General features: G+C 43.6%; 2 protein-coding genes across 6 annotated transcripts in view; one reads left to right on the top strand and one right to left on the bottom strand.

Annotated features, from left to right (window-relative positions):
* The first annotated feature begins 1,146 nt into the window (after positions 1 to 1,146).
* On the top strand, positions 1,147 to 14,709 carry LOC139557250 (syntenin-1-like). The gene is made up of 9 exons (XM_071371793.1): positions 1,147 to 1,466; positions 5,984 to 6,035; positions 6,544 to 6,637; positions 8,604 to 8,704; positions 10,514 to 10,678; positions 12,094 to 12,269; positions 13,418 to 13,589; positions 13,683 to 13,774; positions 13,892 to 14,709. The coding sequence occupies exons 2-9, from the start codon at positions 5,985 to 5,987 to the stop codon at positions 13,944 to 13,946; spliced, it is 906 nt and encodes a 301-aa protein (XP_071227894.1). The 5' UTR covers positions 1,147 to 1,466; position 5,984; the 3' UTR covers positions 13,947 to 14,709.
* Positions 14,710 to 15,076: 367 nt separating this feature from the next.
* The window catches only part of LOC139557249 (syntaphilin-like), a 43,190-nt gene continuing 35,369 nt past the window's right edge, over positions 15,077 to 22,897 (bottom strand). For all 5 annotated transcript variants that reach the window (XM_071371788.1, XM_071371789.1, XM_071371787.1 and 2 more), the window contains 2 exons: positions 20,737 to 20,889; positions 15,077 to 20,359 (listed from right to left, as the gene is read on the bottom strand). In XM_071371788.1, the coding sequence (XP_071227889.1) occupies positions 18,631 to 20,359; positions 20,737 to 20,889 (1,882 nt within the window). In that variant the 3' untranslated portion in view covers positions 15,077 to 18,630. The remainder of the gene's footprint in view (positions 20,360 to 20,736; positions 20,890 to 22,897) is intronic.

Raw genomic sequence — 22,897 nt, 5'->3', positions numbered from 1 at the left:
TAAAAATGCCCAGTTGCCCATTATTTTGGCTACCATGGCTAAAAGAGAGTGTGTGCGTGCACAGATCTTAACCCAATTGAACATTTATGGTATATTCTGGAGCAGTGCCTAAAACAGTGTTTTCCATCAACAAAACACCAAATTATGGAATTTCTTGTGGAAGAATGGTGTCACATCCTTCCAATAGAGTTACAGACAGACTGGTGTCTCCTGGTGGCTCAATGCTCTATTACGGCACTTTATGTTGGTGTTCCCTTTATTGTGGCAGTTACCTGTATACACTATCAGTTATAGCAAGCCTACGGCGACTCAGGCAGCCCAATTCTGATCTTTTGCCCAATTACTGGCAACATTTCTGATCTGATTGGTCAAAAGAACAATTCTTGGCAAAATATGAGAATTAGACTGCCTGTGTAAACGCAGCCATAGAGGAGTGGCATCATTTCCCCACTGTCTGCACTACTCAATTGTCATACTTGAGTAAAATTAAAGATGCCTTAATATAAAATTACTAAAGCGAAAGTCATCCAGTAAAATACTACTTGAGTAAAAGTAGGCTATCTGGTTTTAAATGTACTTAAGTACAGTGGTGGAAAAAGTACTCAATTGGCGTACTTGAGTAAATGTTATACATCAAATTCCTTATATTAAGCAAACCAGACGGCACAATGTTCTAGTTTTTTTTAATTTTACGGACAGCCAGGGGCACTCCAACACTCAGACATAATTGACAAACACAGTATTTGTGTAAAGTGAGTCCGCCAGATTGTAGGCAGTAGGGATGACAATGTGTAATATTGATATGTGTGTGAATTGGACCATATTGCTGTCCTGCCTAAGCGTTCGAAATGCAACATGTACTTTTGGGTGTCAGGGAAAAGGCATGGGTGTAAACAGTATATATATTCTTTAGTAATATAGTGGAGTAAAAGTTAATGTTGTCAAAAATATAAATAGTAAAGTACAGATACCCCAAAAAACTATTTAAGTAGTATTTCAATGTATTTTTGCTTAGCTAGTTACTTTACACCACTGATTACTAGCCTATGCTCATATTTTTCACCCATTTATAGTTCCTGTCTGAGCCATTTATAGTTCCTGTCTGAGAACTAAATGCACATATTCTGTCTATAACCACCCCAGATTTCTCAATTTCAACATGCTGTACTTGCAAAGAAATTCATCATACATTCATTATGTAGCTAGCTATGCGTTGAGTAAGTAATAATCTTGTGACAAAATCAACAGCAGCTGCTAGGCGGTCATTGGTTTACGTCACAAGTGATTGACTTGCGTTTCTCGACCAGGAAATTAGCGGTGAGGTGACTCAGAATATCACTCTATAGCTCAGTAATATCACTTCTCAGCAGTAGTGGTGTCGTCCAAAATTCGCAGCAGAAAAGGAGAAGTGTATTGGAACTATATTCGGAGATTTTTCTAATATATTGACAACCAAAACGTTTAAGGTGAGTTTACATATTTCCAACCACATCTCCCGTTTGCTAGCGTATCTAATTTAGTTAGCTAATGTAATTGCAATCGAATTTAAGTCATGAATAAGGGATATAGCGAGCTACGTTTGTAACTTTACCTGTTATCGAAGCAAGGTTGTGATTGGTGAAGCCAAGTTAGTGTTCACCAGCGATGTGTTAGCCAAGATTAGATGAACAAAGAATGTTGTCTTGATACGTTGATTTAGCTAGCTAACTGTCAAACCTAGCTAGTTACTACTAGTTATCGTTTACCCACAACTTTGTTTTCTTAGCTGATTAAGTCCTATATATTAGCTAGCATATACGTTAGTTAGCTAACTAGCTAGCTAATATATGTGCCGTCAATATGGTGTCAAATTGTTAGTCATATTAAGTATTGCTATTAAAGTTCGCCTAGCCAGTGAAGTAGCTAACTAGCTAGCTAACAAACTAGATAACTAGCTAGTTAGCTAACGATAACTGTCGTTGTTTACAACTGTTCAACTCAATGTTTCAAACCTCTACTCGTGATATTATCTGATTTCTTGACACATTCTGGAGAATGTAAAATGTCACACTAGAGATCTGTGTAGAGCTATCAGCTGTAACCTAACTCCAGAGCCATATATTTAACGTTAAGAGAGTTAGGCCAACTTTTAGAATGTTGAATATTGTTCAAATTCTAGACATTCAGTTACATAGCATTGTGTAAATATTCCCCATGTAATGTTAATGGGGAGCTAACATGGTTGCCATAAAATGTTGAAATGTATCATCCAGAAACTGCATTGGCCCAACTCTAAATACATATCCATATATTACAGGGATCTAACTAGTGCTAGCTGTAACCAGGCTTACGAAAATGTGGTCAATAATAGGTTCAAGTTTGGCCCAATGTCTACCTTCTGTTTTAGAATAATATCAGTCAACCTCTAGACACTGAAACAGGTTTATTAATATGTTTATGCTATAGTGCAGTAGGACTTTGAAGGAGAAGATTTTGAATGGGCAGCTAGGCCTATATCTTAAACGACTTGGTATATACTGGTTGAAAAAGAGGGTGAGTGCTGCCATAGTGGTGCACTGGCCATAACACAGTTCAAACATAGGTTATAACAGACCTTGTGATCATTGTCATAGTTTTCCTCCTCCCCCACCATCCCTGTTCTCTAACCATGATTACCACAGCTCCCTTTCTCAAGCATGCCAATAGACCAGAATACGTTGCCAAGGGGATACCATTCCTCATGTATCTTGCCAATTCGTTCATGCTCAAGGAAGTGCTGAAATTTACCCCTCTGTTTGTTGCTGCTGCTGGACATATCGGGGTAGTGGCTAGACCAAAAGCCAGTTTACAAAAATGTGTGTTGGTATTTCCTGCAGAGCGATGGAAGTTGCATCACTCAGGATATTTTTGTCAGAAACACATTGTTCAAGACACACATCTTGTGTCCCTATTTGAGTCTTAAAGTTAGTCTATTCTTGTTAAGGAATTCCACCCACACCAGTCCTAAAAAAAAAACCTGTAGATCCTAGTTGAGGATGAAATTAATGTCATTTTCCAAGCTTACCCGGGAATAACCCGGCCCATGTTTCTGAATGGTGAAGGAGATAAAAGGAACAGTTGAAATGAAAACCTGGAAAGTGCCTTGGTGCTCAATGACATAATGGAGTGTTTGTCTCCCTGGTCTGTGAATGGGATGCGTAGTGTAGTCTGGGCCTGAGCATGAAGTTTCTCAGTAATGTAATTGTAGTCGGCATGTTTAGATTGGCTCTGGGATTGTGCTGAATGTTCACATTGTTGTGCTTATTTTTATCCGTATTACTGTGTAGTAGTGTCAACTAGTTAGTAGGGTTATGTCTTTTCACAAGTGTGTGGTTGTTTTGTATGATGGTCTTTTAGCGGAACAAGGATTTGGTTGTATTCATTTGGCAGTGTTATTCATGTAGGAGTAAGTGTAATTTGCATCAATGTTGTGTGAGAGGGTTTATACATGTGTAGGAGTGTTTTTTTTCATCTTTTTCATTTAGTTGTGTGTGTGTGATCTGTGGTCATGGTAAGTGTATCATTGCCTACCTCTAAGTTCCCATTTCCTGTTCCTAGCATACAGCAGATCTTGTGATCTTTTCACAAAAGATGGTGTCACTGTCAGTAATAGAGAAGTGACAAAGGAACAGCATTTTTTGTACTTTTCCTTTCTCAACCATATTCTAAAGAATAAGTTGTTCAATGTACGCATACACCAACACATTCATCAGAAAAGCACAATAGTTAATCAATCAATAACATTTATTTATAAAGCCCTTTTTACATCAGGTGATGTCACAAAGTGCTGTACAGAAACCCAGACTAAAACCCCAAAAAGCAAGAAATGCAGGTGTAGAAGCACGGTGGCTAGGAAAAACTCCCTAGAAAGGCCGGAACCTAGGAAGAAACCTAGAGAGGAACCAGGCTATGAGGGGTGGCCAGTCCTCTTCTGGCTGTGCCGGGTGGAGATTATAACAGAACATGGCCAGATGTTCAAATGTTCTTTGATGACCAGCAGGGTCAAATAATAATCACAGTGGTTGTAGAGGGTGCAATAGGTCAGCACCTCAGGAGTAAATGTCAATTGGCTTTTCATAGCCGATCATTCAGAGTATCTCTACCGCTCCTGCTGTCTCTAGAGAGTTGAAAACAGCAGGTCTGGGACAAGGTAGCACGTCCGGTGAACATGTCAGTGTTCCATAGCTGCAGGCAGAACAGTTGAAACTGAAAGCAGCAGCACGACCAGGTGGACTTGGGACAGCAAGGAGTCATCAGCCCAGGTAGTCCTGAGGCATGGTCCTAGGGCTCAGGTCCTCAGAGAGAGCGAGATAATACTTTAATTCACACAGGACACCGGATAAGACAGGAGAAATACTCCAGATATGACAGACTGACCCTAGCCCCCCGACAAACTATTGCAGTATAAATACTGGAGGCTGAGACAGGAGGGGTCGGGAGACACTGGTTCGAATCCAGGCTGTATCACATCAGGCCGTGATTGGGAGTCCCATAGGGCGTCGCACAATTGGCCCAGCGTTAAGCCTTTGTCCTTAAAGGCAAGGTGTGTGTGTGTTAAGTTGCATGATGATTAGTCATTCATAAGTGACTGGGCTCACACTCTTGGGCATGGTATCTACTTTAAACTCAGGTTTTGTTGAGTTTCTGCTGTGCCCTGTGCTACAGCTAATCTCTATTTACTCTGTATACTGAAAGTGTGTACTCAGTCGTGATGTCATTCCCTCTTTCTCTGCGTTTCATGTCCCACCTTTCCCTTTCTTTCTAAGGAGTGTAATATAAGTGAGCTCTTAGTTGCGCATTACCTCTGGCTGTACCACTTCTAGTAAAAGGGAATTTGCACTGTCATCCTGTTTCCCTCGCTATTCAATTAGGCCTAGATCCATTAGTTTTGCTCCGTCTTCCTCAGCCATGTGATGGTAGTTTTCCATGATCATTATTTCTGTTTTATTTGTTTTCCAGCTTTGAGAGCGCAAGTACTTGTCTTTATTCACTCTCAGTATGTTGCATCACAGACTATACATATCAGGCCTGTCACATACCAAGCAGATACCACAAGCTTCCTCATATTTTTCAGTGTTTGCTAATAGGTTTCAGTTTACCTTTCTTGGTTTTAGAACAGTTGCTATCAACTTTTTTTATGCCCGTCAATGTTTTTTTCTTGATAGTAGACAACCAGAGATCAAACCCGGCTCATTGAGATATTTTGGCTGTGTGCTCGTTCAGTGGGGACAAGGCAGAAAGCAGGTTGAGGCTTGCATAACATGTTTTATAACCAATGAAGTGCCTGAGGGATGGCTGTGTGTGAACGATGACACATTCTGCCTGCTGTGTGTTTTGACTGTTAGCTTTAGCCTTAGCTTATAGGCTACAGTCAGTTTCTAAATGGTTAGTTGTAGAACTAGCCCAGCCTATGTGGATAATAAGGGTTTCTCTGACTTGTTTGTTTGGTCTTGTAGGCTGTGATGTTTCTGACCACCCACCTACTCCTTAGCCTACATCACATCTTTCTGTTACCATTAGCTACCTTTCTCTCTCTTTTTCATCTCACAATAATGAAAGGATGTGCAATGATGAAGGAAGGGTGCTGGATGGGCAGAAATGGCTCATGGTGGATTAGTGGTGAAACACTTAATTGAGAAACAGGAATCTCATTAAGAGCTTTATGGTTCTGGAGTCCCAATGCCATTCCATGTCTGTCACACGGTCAGAGCTGTGTATGGTCACGGTCTATCGACAGACAGACCAACTGCTGTGCCCTCCAACAAGCTGTCTGTGTGGCCGAGACTCCATCGGGCTGTTATCTCAAATAGGCTTTCCCCCTCTGGACCTGTCCTCACCCTAAATTTCAGCTATTGATTCTCATCAAAGGTTAGCAGTTGATGGGTGAGCTCCCATTTGTATTGATGCAGTTTTTACTCCTCACATGCCAACACTTAAAAAGTTTATTTTGTTTTTTCCCCCACAGAATGTCGCTGTATCCATCTCTCGAGGATCTTAAGGTGGACAAGGTCATGAAGGTAAGGCAAACCAAGTATCAGACAGAATATTCAACCATTTTGAAGTAGGCTACTCTGAGCTCCTCTCGGCTGATCAAGTACTCTTCCTGATAACAATGAAGCCAGCGGGAGGCTAAAACCAAAATGAACATTTAAATGAAATCGGCCTTGCTCTTTGTTAAAAAGAGAGGAAGACAAATTGGAGCAGTACTCTGAAGCGTACGCCAAGGTGTTCTAGGGTCCGTTACACTCTCTAGTGACGTTTTGTCTTCCAAATAAATGTTCTAATGGATATCAGTCCAGCTGCATATTATTGTAAGGTGTGACAACGTTATTACCTTTCCTGTTTTTTCACTTCCAAGAAGAATGAAGTCGCTGTTCTTAATAAGATTTGTACTTATTTGCATGTGCCAACTTAATGGTATTGTGTGTATAGATAGCCGGGGGAGAAGTCCTCTTATACTGTAAGAGTTGTATTGAGTTTCAGTATGACAACTTAATACACTGCTCTACTGTCTTTCTATTTTAGGCCCAAGCCCAATTTGCCCATACCACTGCTACCCCAGCCATCGCTGAGGGGACCTACCAGCCACAGGCTGCTGGCCTGGGGATACCATCAACAAGTAGGTCCCTGGCTCTGTGAGGCCTGTATCACACGTAAAAGATCACATACCATATTTGATAGATTCCCTGTTTGTTGTCTTCCTGCAGACCAGGACCCATATTCACAAAGCATCTCAGAGTAGGAGTGCTTATTTAGCATCTGTTTGGTCTTTTAAATCATAAGAGCGGGAACTGATCCTAGATCAGCTCTCTGAGATGCTTTGTGAACACGGGCCCTGATCTCTCACTTTCTCCCTACTCTTCCTTTTGTCACTTGGTTTCCCTCTCCATCTTTGTCTCTGTTGGCGGTCTTCCCTGAATCAGTCTATCCTTAGAGGGCAAATTCCTGCCTGCTCTATCGTGTTTTGTGGTATTGAGGGGAGATAGATAAATGCATAGAGAGAGGATGGGAGTGAGATGGGGTCTTGGGCCTACCAGGGGAGTGAATGTCATTTCCCTCTGCTCCTACTCCGTGGCTCTCACTCTCCTCTCAGCCTCAGGGTCTTTGAGTGAGGGTAAAATGGGCAGGGAGACCGCAGTGAACAGTCCCTCAATGCACGGAGTCCGATTGGGGGAGGATGATGCAGAAGTACAAGATAAAAGGAAAGTAGAAGATGGACAGGGGGCCCAGGGGGAGGAAAATGTGTTTTTCTGCTCTTTTTCACTTGTTCTCCTCTTTCACTCTTGCTCTCTTTCGCTGGTTCTCTCTCAGGATGGGATGTCCTCTGGGCTTTTGTTTTCTTCCAGTGGAGCTAGTTTAGGGTTGCCATGGAGAAGGCTGGCCTAGCAGCAGGGCTGAGGAGGGGGGAGGGGTGTTTTTTCTCAGGCCTGAAGGGGACAGACCGGAAAGGAGGTGAAGGAAATGGCCCTGGCATCATCACTGGACTACAGCTCAAACACAGCTCCCACTCCTGCCCCCCCTCTTCCCCTCCCCCTTCATAGGAAGAGGTTGTAATGATGCGTGTAGGCGGTGGTTGGGTGAATCACTGTCTGCAAATCCTTCTCACATACAGCATCTGTGGTCTGTGTGGGTGGTGGTCTCTGTGTGTCAATCATGTGTTCCTTTGCTTGAACCAAAAATAGTGCCCTATAGCCAGTATGACTTGTATGTTTATTGCTTGTGTTCTGTTTGACTGTCTCTGTCTTATCATATCAGTCTACCATGTCTTTGCATCTGTGTACCTTTTGCATGCATGTCCTTTTCCTTTCCACCCTTCCCACTGTGCTCTGTGTGGGTTTGATATAGCACAGGTCTCCTGTTCACTGGGCAGGTGTAATACTCTGAGGGCAAAAGCCAAAACATGTTGGTTTTACTTAATAAATAAGATTTTTTTTAAATGTACTTCCATTGTCCTCCAAGAGTTGCTGAATCTCCCCTCTACTTCAGTTTTCTCCTCAATTCATGCACCTTATTTGGAGAGAGAGAGGTAGCGGCATTGCAGGCACTCCAGCCCAGCCTACTCCTGCCAGAAAAGTGGAACAGGGAAACAGCCTTTTCTTTCAGAGCCATGAAGAGAGGGAGTCATGTCAGGAAATGATAGCTGTGCTAAAGCACAACAGCCAGGTTATTAGCAGCCTTCCTCCAGAGCAGAGCAGCTCAAGACTAACCCTGCTCTAGTGGTCAGTGTGACTGAATACAACCCATGATGTACTCCCCTGGACCCCACCCATCACAATGTATGAGCGTTCAATGCGTCTTATTGCTCATTATGTAAATATTGTAACACACACGGACTGAAGAGACATACAGTAATGTTTTTTTGTGTCAGTATTAAGTTCTGATTTGTTGACTTCTGAATATCGCATGTTTATTTTAAGGGGATAGTTAATGCAAAATGTATATTGAGACAAATTCCCCTGACCTTGAGTTGTCTGAAGGCCCATAGGGACAAAATCCACATTAATCCATTGTTTACTTTTGCCACAGCCAGGAGTCATAATTAGCATCGTCCAAATGCATTAATGTATTCATGTGTTCTCTTCTAGCCCTGTACCCTAACCTGGAGGATCTGGGAGAGTACATGGGCCTGAGCCTCAACAGTGATGAGGTGCAGAGGAGCATGGCCCTGGTGCCCATGGCAGACAATGTAAGTATTGTGGGTAGTTTTAATCCACCAAGCACTACGAGAGAGAGCCCACCTCTTGTTGGTGTATGTCAGATGGTGTGTTTGTGTGAAGGATGTCAGTGGTGATCTCAGTCAGAAGTGTTTTCTCCTCATTGGCTGAGTGAGGGCTAAGAGGAGTTGTCTGTGGATGCCTGAATATTATGTAAGGTCTATATCTATTGCTTCTATCTGATGCTTAGATGTCAGACAGAATACCCCAGTGCCATCAGACCAGCTCACACAACACATCCTGTTTGTCTCTAGTGAAGACAGCACGGCCCAGACTGAAGCTTCCTCCCCCTCAAAGAATAGGTTGCATTCAAAAGGGTATTCGGAAGTGCAGCTAGTAATTCAGCGGATGTAGTTAGTAAATGCAAACCATAAGGCTTCAACAAGAGATGTATGGTACGATTTCCCCCACCCGTACATATTTTGTCAAGAGTTGTATAAGAATGAGACGTGTAGCCTAGTTTTTGGGGGGGATGAGGGGGAGGCAGGAGGGACATTGGTTTTGGAGGCGCTATGAGACTGAGTCATAGAAGACTCTTTAGAAACCAGAGTGCTGTGTAGCACTGTGTTCCAAGAGCACCACTGACTCACTCAGCAGCAGCCTGGAGTGTGAGTGGGTATATGTGAGGCCTCTGCTCCCCCTCAGTGTGTAGGCCAGTGTGGGTGAGCTCTCATAGTGCCCTGTATTATGTCCACTCACATTTAGTTCTCTCATTCACTTTAGAACACCAAAAAGAAGATTCAAGAAAATGCCAAATAAACAATGCAGATTTAGTCTTCTAACAAATGAGTGAGAGAACAAAAAGTCATGTCAAAAGCAGGTCTTATCATCTTTATTAAGTTCTAGGTGGTTTAATCCTCCTGGCTTAGCAAGTGGAAGTTCTCCAGGTGATGCTGGGAATTGAATCTATACTTAACAAAAATATAAATGCAACATGTAAAGTGTTTGTCCCATGTTTCATGAGCTGAATAAAAGAGCCCCAACATGTTCCATATGTACACCAAGCTTATTTCTCTCAAATGTTGTGTACGACATTTACATTGAGTTTACCTCCCTGTTAATTAGCATTTCTCCTTTGCCAAGATAATCCATCCACTTGACAGGTGTGGCATATCAACAAGCAGATTAAAATGCATGCTCATTACACAGGTGCACCTTGTGCTGGGGACAATAAAAGGCCACTCTAAAATGAGCAGTTTTCACACAACACAATGCTACAGATGTCTCAAGTTTTGAGGGAGAGTGCAATTTGCATGCTGACTGCAGGAATGTCCACCAGAGCTGTTGCCAGAAAATCTCATGTTCATTTCTCTACCAACGTCGTTTTACAGAATTTGGCACTATGTTCAACCGGACTCAGACCACAACCGCAGACCATGTGTATGGCGTTGTGTGGGCGAGCGGTTTGCTGATGTCAATGTTGTGAACAGAATTCCCCATGGTGGCGGTGACTGTTTTTCTGATCAACTCCCCTACCTTGTTTTTTTTTAAGGTATCTGTGACCAACAGATGCATATCTGTATTCCCAGTCATGTGAAATCCATAGATTGGGGCCTAATTTATTTCAATTGAAAGATTTTCTTATATGAACTCTAACTCAGTAAAATCGTGTAAATTGTTGGTTGCGTTTTTATATTTTTGTTCAGTATACCTCCCATGGACATTCCATTCCATCTCCAACTGCTTATTAATGTAGCATTCAATTCCACACCTGCCATCTCTCTTCCAATCTCTGAACTCTCTCAATATTATCTGCCCGTCTCTTTCCCCTCCCTCTACAGCAGGTGGCAGTGCCCTCAGGCATGGGCATCGGTGGCATGGTGAGTCCTGTGACTGGGTCAGACGTGGGGATCAGGAGGGCAGAGATCCGACCCGGCCTGCGTGAGATCATCCTCTGTAAGGACCAGGATAAGAAGGTCGGCCTGAGGCTGAGGGCCATCGACAATGTGAGTCGTCATGATAGCCTTACTTACCACCAGACTGAAGCTTGGGGTTATCTATCCTCAGGCCAGTCTATATCTGGGGTGCAGGCACTTGTTCTAAATCTGTCTAAGAAACTTAAATCCCCCCCTAAAGCATCGCTGAATATTTATTAAATAAGCAGTCTAGCCTATATAAATGTACAGTGCATTCGGAAAGTATTCAGACCCCTTGACTTTGTCCACATTTTATTACGTTACAGCCTTATTCTAAAATGGATTAAATGGTTTTCTTCCCTCATCAATCTACACACAATAGCCCATAATGACAAAGCAAAAACAGTTTTCTTTTAATAGAAAATATCACATTTACGTAAGTATTCACACCCTTTACTCAGTACTTTGTTGGAGTAGCTTTGGCAGTGATTACAACCTCAAGTCTTCTTGGGTATGATGCTACAAGCTTGGCACACCTATATTTGGGGAGTTTCTCCCAAAGAGTTCAATCTTGGTTTCATCAGACCAGATAATCTTGTTTCTCATGGTCTGAGAGTCCTTTAGTTGCCTTTTGGCAAACTCCAAGCAGGCTGTCATGTTCCTTTTACTGAGGAGTGGCTTCCGTCTGGCCACTCTACCATAAAGGCCTGACTGGGGGAGTGCTGCAGATAGTTGTCCTTCTGGAAAGTTATCCCATCTCCACAGAGGAACTCTGGAGCTCTGTCAGAGTGACCATCAGTTTCTTGGTCACCTCCCTGACCAAGGCCCTTCTCGCCCGATTGCTCAGTTTGACCGGGCGGCCAGCTCTAGGAAGAGTCTTGGTGGTTCCAAACTTCTTCCATTTAAGAATGATGAAGGCCACTGTTCTTGGGGACCTTCAATGCTGCAGAATTATTTTGGTACCCTTCCCCAGATCTGTGTCTTGACACAATTCCTTTGACCTCATGGCTTTGTTTTTTTCTCTGACAAGGCACTGTCAACTGTGGGACCTTATATAGACAGGTGTGTGCCTTTCCAAATCATGTCCAATCAATTTAATTGACCACGGGTGGACTTCAATCAAGTTGTAGAAACATCTCAAGGATGATCAATGGAAACAGGATGCACCTGAGCTCAAATTCGAGTTTCATAGCAAACGGTCTGAATACAAATGTATTTTTGTTTTATTTTAAATACATTTGCTAAAATGTCTAAACCGGTTTTCGCTTTGTCATTATGGGATATTGTGTGTAGATTGAGGGGGAATTTTAATTTAATCAATTTTAGATTAAGGCTGTAAAGTAAAAATGTGAATAAAGGGAAGGGGTCTGAATTCTTTACGAATGCACTGTATCTAATTTCCACTGCAGACCTAAGAGGAATGTTATTCCAGCAGGGGGAGACTATGCAGTGTGTTGATGATTGATAACTCCAGTGGAACATGTTGTATTTCCTCTCCTCCTCAGGGAGTGTTTATCCAGTTGGTTCAAGCCAACTCCCCGGCCGCCCTGGGGGGTCTGCGCTTCGGGGACCAGGTCCTTCAGATCAATGGGCAGAACTGTGCTGGCTGGACCCTGGACAAGGCCCACAAAGTCCTGAAGGCTGCGGCCGAGACCCGCATCGAGCTCATCGTCCGGGACAGGTAAGGAGATGAAGCAGCACGTGTTGCACTTAGATGTAGACAGCAGGAAAGTGTCAGTAACATGCATGTCATTCTCTCTTGGGTCTTTGTGCGTGGTATTGATGTTTTGACGGTACTGAACTGTCTGTTCAATCAGTTGGCACACAGTTTGGACACTCATCGGTACAACACAAGACATGCAACCAGAGGTGTCTTCACAGTCCCCAGGTCTGTATTAACTACATGGAACTCTCTGCCACCCCGGGTAACTCAATCTAGCAATAAAACCAGTTTTTAAAAAATAACACAAACTACACAAAGGGGACTGTGAAGAGACACATATCTTGTATTATAATTTGCACTGTACTATGTATTAGACCTAGATATTGTGTTTATGTACTGACATGTAGGCTGTGTGACGTTTTAAATGTATGTATTTCAGTCCTTGACTAATAATGTTCTGCACTATGTGTGATGTCATGTTTCATGTGGACCCCAAGAAGAGTAGCTGATGCTTTTGCAGCGACTAATGGGAATCCTAATGAATACCAAATGAATGACGACCAACATTTTAATCAATCAAATGTATTTTATAAAGCCATTTTTACATCAGCAGTTGTCACAAAGTGCTTTACAGATACCCGGTCTGAACACCGAAACAGCTGAAGCAGAAGCACAATGGCTAGGAACAACTCCGTAGAAAGCAGGAATCTAGGAAGACCTCCAGAGAGGAACCAGTGTAGTCCAGTTTGATCAGTTTCCTGGATTATGTCATGGGGTTTTGGTGTTTATCAGTATGTCTGGCCATTAGGGGGAATGCTAATAGATGAGGAGATGGAGTGTAAAATGTCCTTAGTTGCTCTGTGCTGTGAAAATCTGACACTAGCTCTGGCTCCTCCTGCTGGACATATCACCACACTTGATATACTTTTTTGCTGTTAGGCTAATTTGTATGCAGTTTCTCAAAACATCATTCTGATCAAAGTACATGGGGGGAAAAAAGGCCAAAAGTCTAAAGCAGGAAAATAAAAGAATGGGCCTTGATAGAAAAGCAGCTTTAGGCCACTACCAACCCTAACCCATTTGAGACATTTTAGGAGGAAGTGGACTGCACTACTACTCTTGAGCATTGAGTACCTAATTTGTCTTTGTTTGTGGTATGACTTCAGGCCGTTCCAGCGTACTGTCACCATGCACAAAGACAGCTCGGGTCACGTTGGGTTCATCTTCAAGTCGGGCAACATCACTTCGCTGGTCAAGGATGGTTCGGCCGCTCGCAATGGCCTTCTGACCGACCACTACATCTGTGAGATCAACGGCCAAAATGTTATCGGCCTCAAGGTGAGTTTTGACTTGTAACTGTTGACGGAGACTTCTCCATAACGATGAATGTGTCAAAATTGTCTAATGTATGCTAATACTCTGTATGTGCAGGACGCTCAGATCAAGGACATCCTGACCACCTCCCCTACAGCCATGACCATCACCATCATGCCCAAGTTCATCTACGAACACATGATCAAGAGGTAACCAGTCAGGCAGGAGCTGAGTGTCTAAGGAATAGCATTACACTGTTTCCTCAGATCAGTAACACTGGTAAAATACTTAAGTCATTTAGATTAATAGAATGTGTTTGTTTTTAGAATGTCCAGCGGTCTCCTGCGATCAGCCATGGACCACTCTGTGCCAGAGGTGTGAGGACCAGAACGTGACCACGTTCTCCTGCAGGAGGCCTACAATGTCCAGAGTTCCCATTGGGCCCCTAAACGTCCAATGGGGTTCTTTCTCTTTGGAAAAAACCTCTTGTATCAATCACCTTCATCGTAACAATAGTTATTCAATGTAGTTCCTTTTCTACTTCATCCCTCTGTCTAGATTTACATTTTGTCTTTTTATATGATCATTCTTGTAGTCAAATATTACATTGCATTGAGTACACCTTTATTTTAAAGACATGAACGTTACGAGTCCAGAGCTTCCTCAAATATAGCATGGAAATGGATCATTGGCTCGTGAACTTTCACCCTTTGTGTCAAAATGCTGTAAAAGCCAATGACCCCCATGGTTGTTGATCATGACCCTGTTCCCCTATGCAGCTGGGGTATTACGCTGGGTGGATCCACTAAGTGCACTTTCCACTTCCTGTTAGAGGTAGTCTTTCCTCTAACCATTTCAGTGTTTTGTTATTGTTCAAGTGGAGTCAAAATGAACTAGGAAATATGGAGAAGTTAACTCTGGGAATTGATTTGTTTGATGCACAAAGTAATCAACATCTAGCGTTCAATCATGTTTAGTGCATATATTCCGTGATTGATGTGCACAGCGTTTCTCTGAATGTTCGTTTGGTTGCATTTTCTTTGTAATCTTTGATAAATCACACAGCCATCATTCTGAATGCTAGAATCTAAAAGTTTATATACAAAATAACTAAAACAAATAAATAATCCATTTCATTCTGCTATATCAGTGTGTGCCCTCCCTTTACTCAGAGGATATGTCCTTCACCATATCAACCTGTCTACTCTAGTTTAGAACACCCATCTTCTGCCTTGGACTACTGGAGGGATTAATCACCTAAAATTGTACATAGGCCAATTTAATAACCAGCCATAGTGCTTAAGTAATCTTGACAGTATTGCTCTAAAGTATGGATGGACTCAGGGGCCACATACTTTCTCAACAGGTGATGTTATCCTTTAAAGGCTGCCAGAACACAATAGTGGAATGCCCATGAGACTCAACAAAAACCTAAACAGCGATTTTAAATTACCTCCATTCAGTGAAAACATTTGAAAGTACTTTGTGGATAATTGAACAGAAACACAGTGTCAGTTTTACATCATGCACTTTAATATGGGGCCTTTTGGTTTTGCTTTATACAGTATGGTGGGAGTGAAAATGCATTTGTACTCATGAACCGTGATGTCTGCACTGTACACACTATTGCCATTAAGATAATTGATCTATAGCTATTAATAATGATGGCTACTTGATCCCCATACAAGGCATTTAGGAGGGAAAATGTCCTTCAGGTAAAGATGTCTCATAACCATCTTTGATATAGATCCCTTTACATCCAACAAATTCTGACAATTAGACAAACAAAAAATATGATACTGCACATTCAATACAATACCCTCAAAGAGAAAACGTCATGATTTCCACCAAGATTGTGTGGGTTTCTCTGGGATATACAGTAAAATCTCACATGACTATATCCTAACACATCCCATATTAATGCACATGTACTGTCACAACCTATCTCAGACCAACAATACAGTGCACCAGGTCTCCTTGGACTGAATGTATAAAAAACTATTTCTGAGGTACTAAGATATCTTCCAATCACATTGTAAAATAAAGATGAGTGACATGGATGTAGGATACAGTAACAACCCTGTTAAAACACTGCTTTCCAAACAAAACACTCTAGACTACCTTTTTATGCTATATATATATATATAGCAATGACCTAAAGGTATGTCCAAATGCGAGGTTCAATGACCTAGCGTAAGCTCCAATGACTCCCAATAACCTACAGATATGACCTAGCGTAAGCCCCAATGACCTACAGGTATGTCCTAACGTAAGCTCCAATGACCTACAGATATGACCTAGCGTAAGCTCCAATGACCTACAGGTATGTCCTAACGTAAGCTACAATGACCTAGAGGTATGTCCTAACGTAAGCTCCAATAACCTACAGGTATGTCCTAACGTAAGCCCCAATGACCTACAGGTATGTCCTAACGTAAGCTCCAATGACCTACAGATATGACCTAGCGTAAGCTCCAATGACCTACAGATATGTCCAAACTCAAAGTCCAATGACGCCCAATGTGATTTGGGTAGTTCTTTTGAGCTATAAATAAACCCATCACCCTGATCCTCTTTGTTGATGCTTAAAGCATTTCACACAAAAACAGTACAGTTTGGGGAAAGGGAATTATCCCAAAGGACAGATACACTTTAACATCATAGCAGTGCATTACCAAATCAAATCAAGCATCCGATGGAGAGAGCTGGGCTTGTTAAAGTACTATGGTGGCAAGAGCAGAACACCAGAAATCTAATTATGCTTCAAAACCCAGGAAAATACAAAGACATGGGGCAATAACAAGCAATTAGCATACGGTAACTATAACATAAGCATGACCTGTTAGCCTTTAGTAATTCACTTAACATCACACATTACACATTACTGTTAAGCTTGTTTTGTTGTGCGTAGAGGTACATAATGAAGGGCCGTTGTTTTACTGTTCAAACACCAATGAAATTGCTTGAGAAATATAAAATAGTCCAGTACAGGTTTAACAAGCAATGGCTTTGTTTACACAGGTAGCCAAATTCTGATATATTGCCACTAATTTGTAATTTGACCAATCAGATCAGATGTTTTTCCAATTATTGACCAAAACATAAAAAATGGGGGGGGGGGGGGGGGATCTACACGCCATGTACTGTTGGGGAGACTTCAGGTGAGTCATCTATAAATGCATATCAATATGAATATCAATCACACTCTATTTTCATCATTGTGTTTCTGCTAGAGACATTCTCAAACACATTCACCTTGCAGGAAGGAGTATGGCTTTTAATAAAAAATGCAGAGGCTTCCTGAACCACTTACACCAAGCAGGCTTTATAAACGGCAGGGGGACCATTCACAGGTCATGATGATGAAACATGAAGGGGAAGAACTACAGCAACGCACAATATCAAGACACATTACAAATTCCAACAGGGTTGTGGAAAGTGTTCAAATCTAAAGCACATGACAACAGTGAAAGGTGTGTAAGACAACTCCAAGCATTTCATTAATTCACCACTCAATCTATTTTGTCAGTGCTGCTCGTGTGTTTCACTATTCACAGGTGCTGGAAGTCATTGTGAAGGGGTTAAATAAGCAAAAACACGCACAGAAGGGATTGTCAAACAGCAGAAATGAAGAGGAATAGAGAAACAACACCACAAATGCACATCCAGCGCACATTCCAGAAAGCAGCAAATCATTTTGAGAAGCATATCCCCTATGGCTAAAACACTGTACAGGAAAATAAAGTTATGGACGGAAGGCAACAGTTTTCAGTGTTCAAAGGAAAATTGCACCTTTCCTTTGAAACATATTCTAGTATACAGTTATATCTGTTAGAAAGTATATTGGACACAAAAAAGCCTCAGAAGCAAAACTGTGGCCGCATTCGACTTCGGAAATACACAAACTTGACTTCAAGTAATTGCTTAACCTCATAAAGTGAATAATAGTGCAAAACATTGTTAAGAAATTACTAAAGAAATAAGATCTATCCTGTTTCTTCTCTAAAGAACTCAATATACTTCAACTCAAAAGGACTGTTCTTGTTGGTCGCATCACAATCTTGTGGACATCAGTTAGCACTTGTTTGGCTCAGAAATTGCTAACAAAGACTTATATTTAAACATTACAGCACAGTCCTTGCTCAGCCTTTCAACTATTACACATCAATGACTACATCCATTACAGCCCAAAACAATAAGACACTCAGATTCTTCCAACTCAGGCATAACACTGCAAACACCCCAATAACAACAAATTACCATCACAATCCTCAAAGTCCATAATCCCTTTCCTATTTTTGAAAGAAAAATAAACTTAGTTTCAATTATTATATCTCTATTTGCATCCTTCTTGAGATGTTTCTGGTTCATGGATCTGGAATGACTAACTCTTGGACGATGGACATGGACTTAATGCTACAAGAGTGATTGTTAATCTAGGACACCAGTGAAAGGAAGCAGAAATGTACAGCAGCAGCTTGCCTGGTACCTTTAGGTGGTAACTGCCATGTGTCAAGACTCGTCATTCACTCGTAAATGAGCATACCAACTACTGCACAGCCATGGCTGCGATTGCCTCCAGACATCTATGTGCTTTGGCTACACAACGCAATACAACACAGAGAAGAACACACATGCTGCACACTCACAACACACATGTCGTGTGATCACACACGAGTCAAAATGGAACTGGACCAATAAAGAGAGCCACAGTGACCTACAGACCTTTCAGTCTCCCTGCACACAAGAGAGAGTGGTTACAATCACCATCAGTCACACTCAGGTCATTCAGTATCCATTGAATCGTTCAGTTCTACCATTTAGTGTCAGTTCAACACATCCTGGTGTCCCTTCTCAGTCTAGCAGAAGTGGAAGAGGCCACCACCAGAGAGGGTTATATGGTTTGCTGGGGCTGTCCTGTCTTCAGAATAATTTATTCAAAATCATCGCTCCCCTCCTTTCTTTACCCAGTACTTCAGGTGGAGGACGAGAACAAACCCAGGACCCAGGACCAGAGAGGGCAGGGTTGTGTGTGTGCAGTTCCCATGCTGTCATGGGGCCTGTCTCAGATCTCTGTGCCCCCCATGGCTCCCCCACCTGTGCCCGCGGGGTAGTGCCTGACTCCCCCGCCCCTGCGCAGGGAGGAGAGGGCCACTGTGCAGCAGCCACGCAGCAGTGAGCCGAAGTGGTAAATTGGCAGTCCATCGCGCCGTGCCCCCTGGCACAGCCATGCCACCGTGGGAACCACGGGCACTGCCACTGCCAACAGGTCCACCAGGAAGTGGCGGCTCCAGTAGCTCTTCACTGCGGGTCCAGACTCAGAAGAGGTAGACTCCTCTGCTCCCCCTACTGCTCCCTGAACCTCAGCCTCTTCATCATCATCATCAACCTCCACCACTGTCACACCAGCTATCTTCTGTAGCGAGCTGCTCCTGGGCTGGGAGGTGTGGGGCCGCTCCTCCACCTCCGCTGACCTCACCTCCTCAACCTCTCTCTGATTCTTCACCTCCAAAACCTCCTCCCTCTGATTATATAGATCTAACTCCCTGACCTCCCTCTGCTTCCCCTCCCCCACCAACCCCAGCACCTTTACCTCCTCCTGCTTACACAACTGTACCAACCCCACCTCCTCCTCCTCCTGCTGCTTGCCTACCTCTACCATCCCCACTGCGCCCTCCCCCACTACCTCTATATGCCTCTCCAACTCTCCCACCATCTTCCCATCCTCCTTCACTGATAGGGAGGCCATATCCACTGCACAGGAGACAGAGGCAGAGCTAGGTAAAGGAGTACCAGGAGCGGGCTCAGCTGTTGTAGCTGTGAGGGTTGTCATGGTGACTGACGTCATGGTAACCGAGTCCAGGTCGTCTCCCTCGTCTGAGACCCAGGTGGAGGTGGGGCTGCAGGCCTGAGAGCGGAAGGTGCGCTCGGCGATGGTGTCCAGGTCAGAGGCGTAGCCCAACCCCACCGGGACGGGGCAGCTCTCTGTCTGGACGGCCTGCTCCCTGAGGTGGTGCAGGTACAGGTGGTGGTGGGACAGACAGGAGTGGTTGGTGCTGCCCGTCCCACCCATGGCACAGCGCAGGGGCACCACCCTGTCCTGCCCGGTGCACAGCTTCTCGTAGGTGGAGGAGGGTGACAGGTGGGAGTAGGTGCTGAGCAGTGAGGCTGTCTCCTCAGATAGGAAGGCTGCCTCCAGGAGTAAGTCTGCCCTGTGACTGCTGGCTGCACTGTGACTCTCCCCACAGCACACAAAGCCGCTGTCATGGTTCTCCTCCCCTGACAGGCCATTCCCATTCTTATCCCCCAGCGCATGGTCGCTTAGCTTGGTGTAGGTAGAGCTATGGGTCAGAGAACGGGCGGGGGAGCCGTCACAGGACCCACACAGACTCTTGGAGCCACCCCCTCCAGTCCCTGATGCAGCGGGACTACTCCCAGGCCATGACCCCGCAGTCCCAGGCCTCCCAGCCCGGGACCCCCCTGCCACTCCTCTTGCTGCAGCAGCCTCCTGCTCCTTGGCCACCCCGTTCTGAGCCAGCTCCATGCTGAGCAGCAGGGTCTCCAGCTTGTGGTTCTGGACGTTGATGTCCTGGAAGTATTTCTGGATACCGGTGTCGGTGGAGTCACTGGAGCTGAGGTTGGTGCGCACAACGTCCACCACTTCCTTGAGCTGCTGGATCTCCCTGTGGGCCTCTTTCAGAGCCAGCTGGGCCTCCACGCGGTGACACTCCTCTTCAACCCAGTCCTCCTGCATCCGACACAGCTGGGTCTTCAACGCATCTATCTCAGAGTCCCTGAGACAGACAGAGAAGAGGAGGAGGAGTGAACAAGGGAGGTTGAGAGAAAGAGGCAGGGAGTGAACAAGGGAGGTTTAAAGAGAGAGATTTAGTAATAATGTTTGGCGATTTAGTAATTTGCCTCCAAAAAATGATGTTTATATATCAACATAATTACGAAATGAAAGCGTTATGAGGGTAATTTGATGGAAATGGGGTAGCAGTTGACATTCAAATCTATATTTCAAAGAGCATAATATTTCCAAAACAAAAAATGCTCAAATGAAAATGTACTTGTTTGAACGAGACCAGAGTAAATGGGAAAATGTAATGGTTCGAGTCCAGATCTTCCTTTTGGCTAGAGAATCATTCCAGTGTGTCCTTTTGTGTCTCACCTGTCCTGCAGCCTGTCGACTGACTCCTTGAGGCGGGCCCGCAGGTGTCTGATACACACCTCCTTCTGCTGCAGGGGTGTGAGGTACTGCTCTGGGGGAGGCGGGCGGATGCCATGGTTATCTGTACATGAGGCGTATGCCTTCATGTGACGCCTTGGAGAGAGAGAGAGAGCGGAAACAGGAGGAACAAAGATGTATTGGAATCCATTATCTTCTATAAGCTGAATAATAAGACATTATTAAAACCCCTTACACTCGTTGGAATTGGCCTATATGGATAGCGATAAATTGAAATGTTTCTGGTTGGAGTCTGTTTGATTGAGTGTGTGGACAGGTGTCTTTTATACAGGTAACGAGTTCAAACAGGTGCAGTTAATACAGGTAATGAGTGGAGAACAGGAGGGCTTCTTAAAGAAGAACTAACAGGTCTGTGAGAGCCGGAATTCTTACTGGTTGGTAGGTGATCAAATACTTATGTCATGCAATAAAATGCAAATTAATTACTTAAAAATCATACAATGTGATTTTCTGGATTTTTGTTTTAGATTTCGTCTCTCACAGTTGAAGTGTACCTATGATAAAAATTACAGACCTCTACATGCTTTGTAGAGTAAGAAAACCTGCAAAATCGGCAGTGTATCAAATACTTGTTCTCCCCACTGTACATATGAGATGAGTAATGTAGGGTATGTAAACATTATATAAAGTGGCATTGTTTAAAGTGGCTAGTGATACATTTATTACATCTAATTTTTAATTATTAAAGTGGCTAGAGATTTGAGTCAGTATGTTGGCAGCAGCCACTCAATGTTAGTGATGGCTGTTTAACAGTCTGATGGCCTAGTAGCTGTTTTTCAGTCTCTCGGTCCCAGCTTTGATGCACCTGTACCGAGCTCGCCTTCTGGATGATAGCGGGGTGAACAGGCAGTGGCTTGGGTGGTTGTTGTCCTTGATGATCTTTTTGGCCTTCTTGTGACATCGGGTGCTGTAGGTGTCCTGGAGGGCAGGTAGTTTGCCCCCGGTGATGCGTTGTGCAGACCTCACTACCCTCTGGAGAGCCTTATGGTTGTGGGCGGAGGAGTTGCCGTACCAGGCGGTGATACAGCCCGACAGGATGCTCTCGATTGTGCATCTGTAAAAGTTTGAGTGTTTTTGATGACAAGCCAAATTTCTTCAGCATCCTGAGGTTGAAGAGGCGCTGCTGCGCCTTCTTCACCACGCTGTCTGTGTGGGTGGACAATTTCAGTTTGTCCGGGATGTGTACGCAGAGGAACTTAAAACTTTCCACCTTCTCCACTACTGTCCCGTCGAAATACGATCTTACAGTGTTAGGTTTTCACAAGGCAATTAAGAGAAGCGGATCGTAATTTTGGTGCAAATAGAATAGAGTCATGAGTGTATTCAGATGCGTGGTCCACGGCAGATTTTCTTCACAATACATCAAACATAGGCTCATTCTGTTTAGGACAACCCAGGGTATAACGCCATGTCACCTTGTAACTGTACATCAAACATAGTGATCATAAACGTTGACACTGTATACGACATGAGTGTTATGATATGTAAATGTGGAGTGCACATTTGGACTCACGTGTGTTTAGCTTGCTTGTATGACATCAAAGTGGTATTTATTATAATCTTCAACATCTCATCTTTCAAAATACAGAGAGTCCTTGTAATTTACACCTTCTCTCACTCAGACAACAAAAATCTTTCAGAAGTTGTCCAATTAGCAGGAGGGATGGGGGCAACTCCTTGTCATGCGCTGTGCTCAAGTTCAGAACGGCTGTCAGTCAAAACCCATACAGAGCTGTGAAGCGGAGACCCTGAACTCTGACGACATGTACAGCCACTGCGTTCCAATTTAGGCGCTGACCAGTGTCAAGGGCTACGGCTCATACATTCTTCTAACAAGTTATAAGACCTTTTAATAACATGTCCTTATAATACAAAACATAACACTTTGTAGGCTACTTTGCAGTAGGCACTCATTCTCCCATGTAGGAGAATGATACTGACATGGGGCATAGCAGGCTAGCCATAGGGTTCTATTCAATCTGTATCGCTGAAGAAATGTAAAGGTAAGTTCCTATTAAGCTGAAAATCGGCAGCGTTTACCTTGAATGCAGTCTCAGCTAATGCGGGAACATTGCCTTTAAAT

This window comes from Salvelinus alpinus, chromosome 28, assembly GCF_045679555.1.
Source record: "Salvelinus alpinus chromosome 28, SLU_Salpinus.1, whole genome shotgun sequence".
NCBI classification, from domain to species: Eukaryota; Metazoa; Chordata; class Actinopteri; order Salmoniformes; family Salmonidae; genus Salvelinus; species Salvelinus alpinus.
This window is presented reverse-complemented; position numbering and strand designations above follow the sequence as displayed.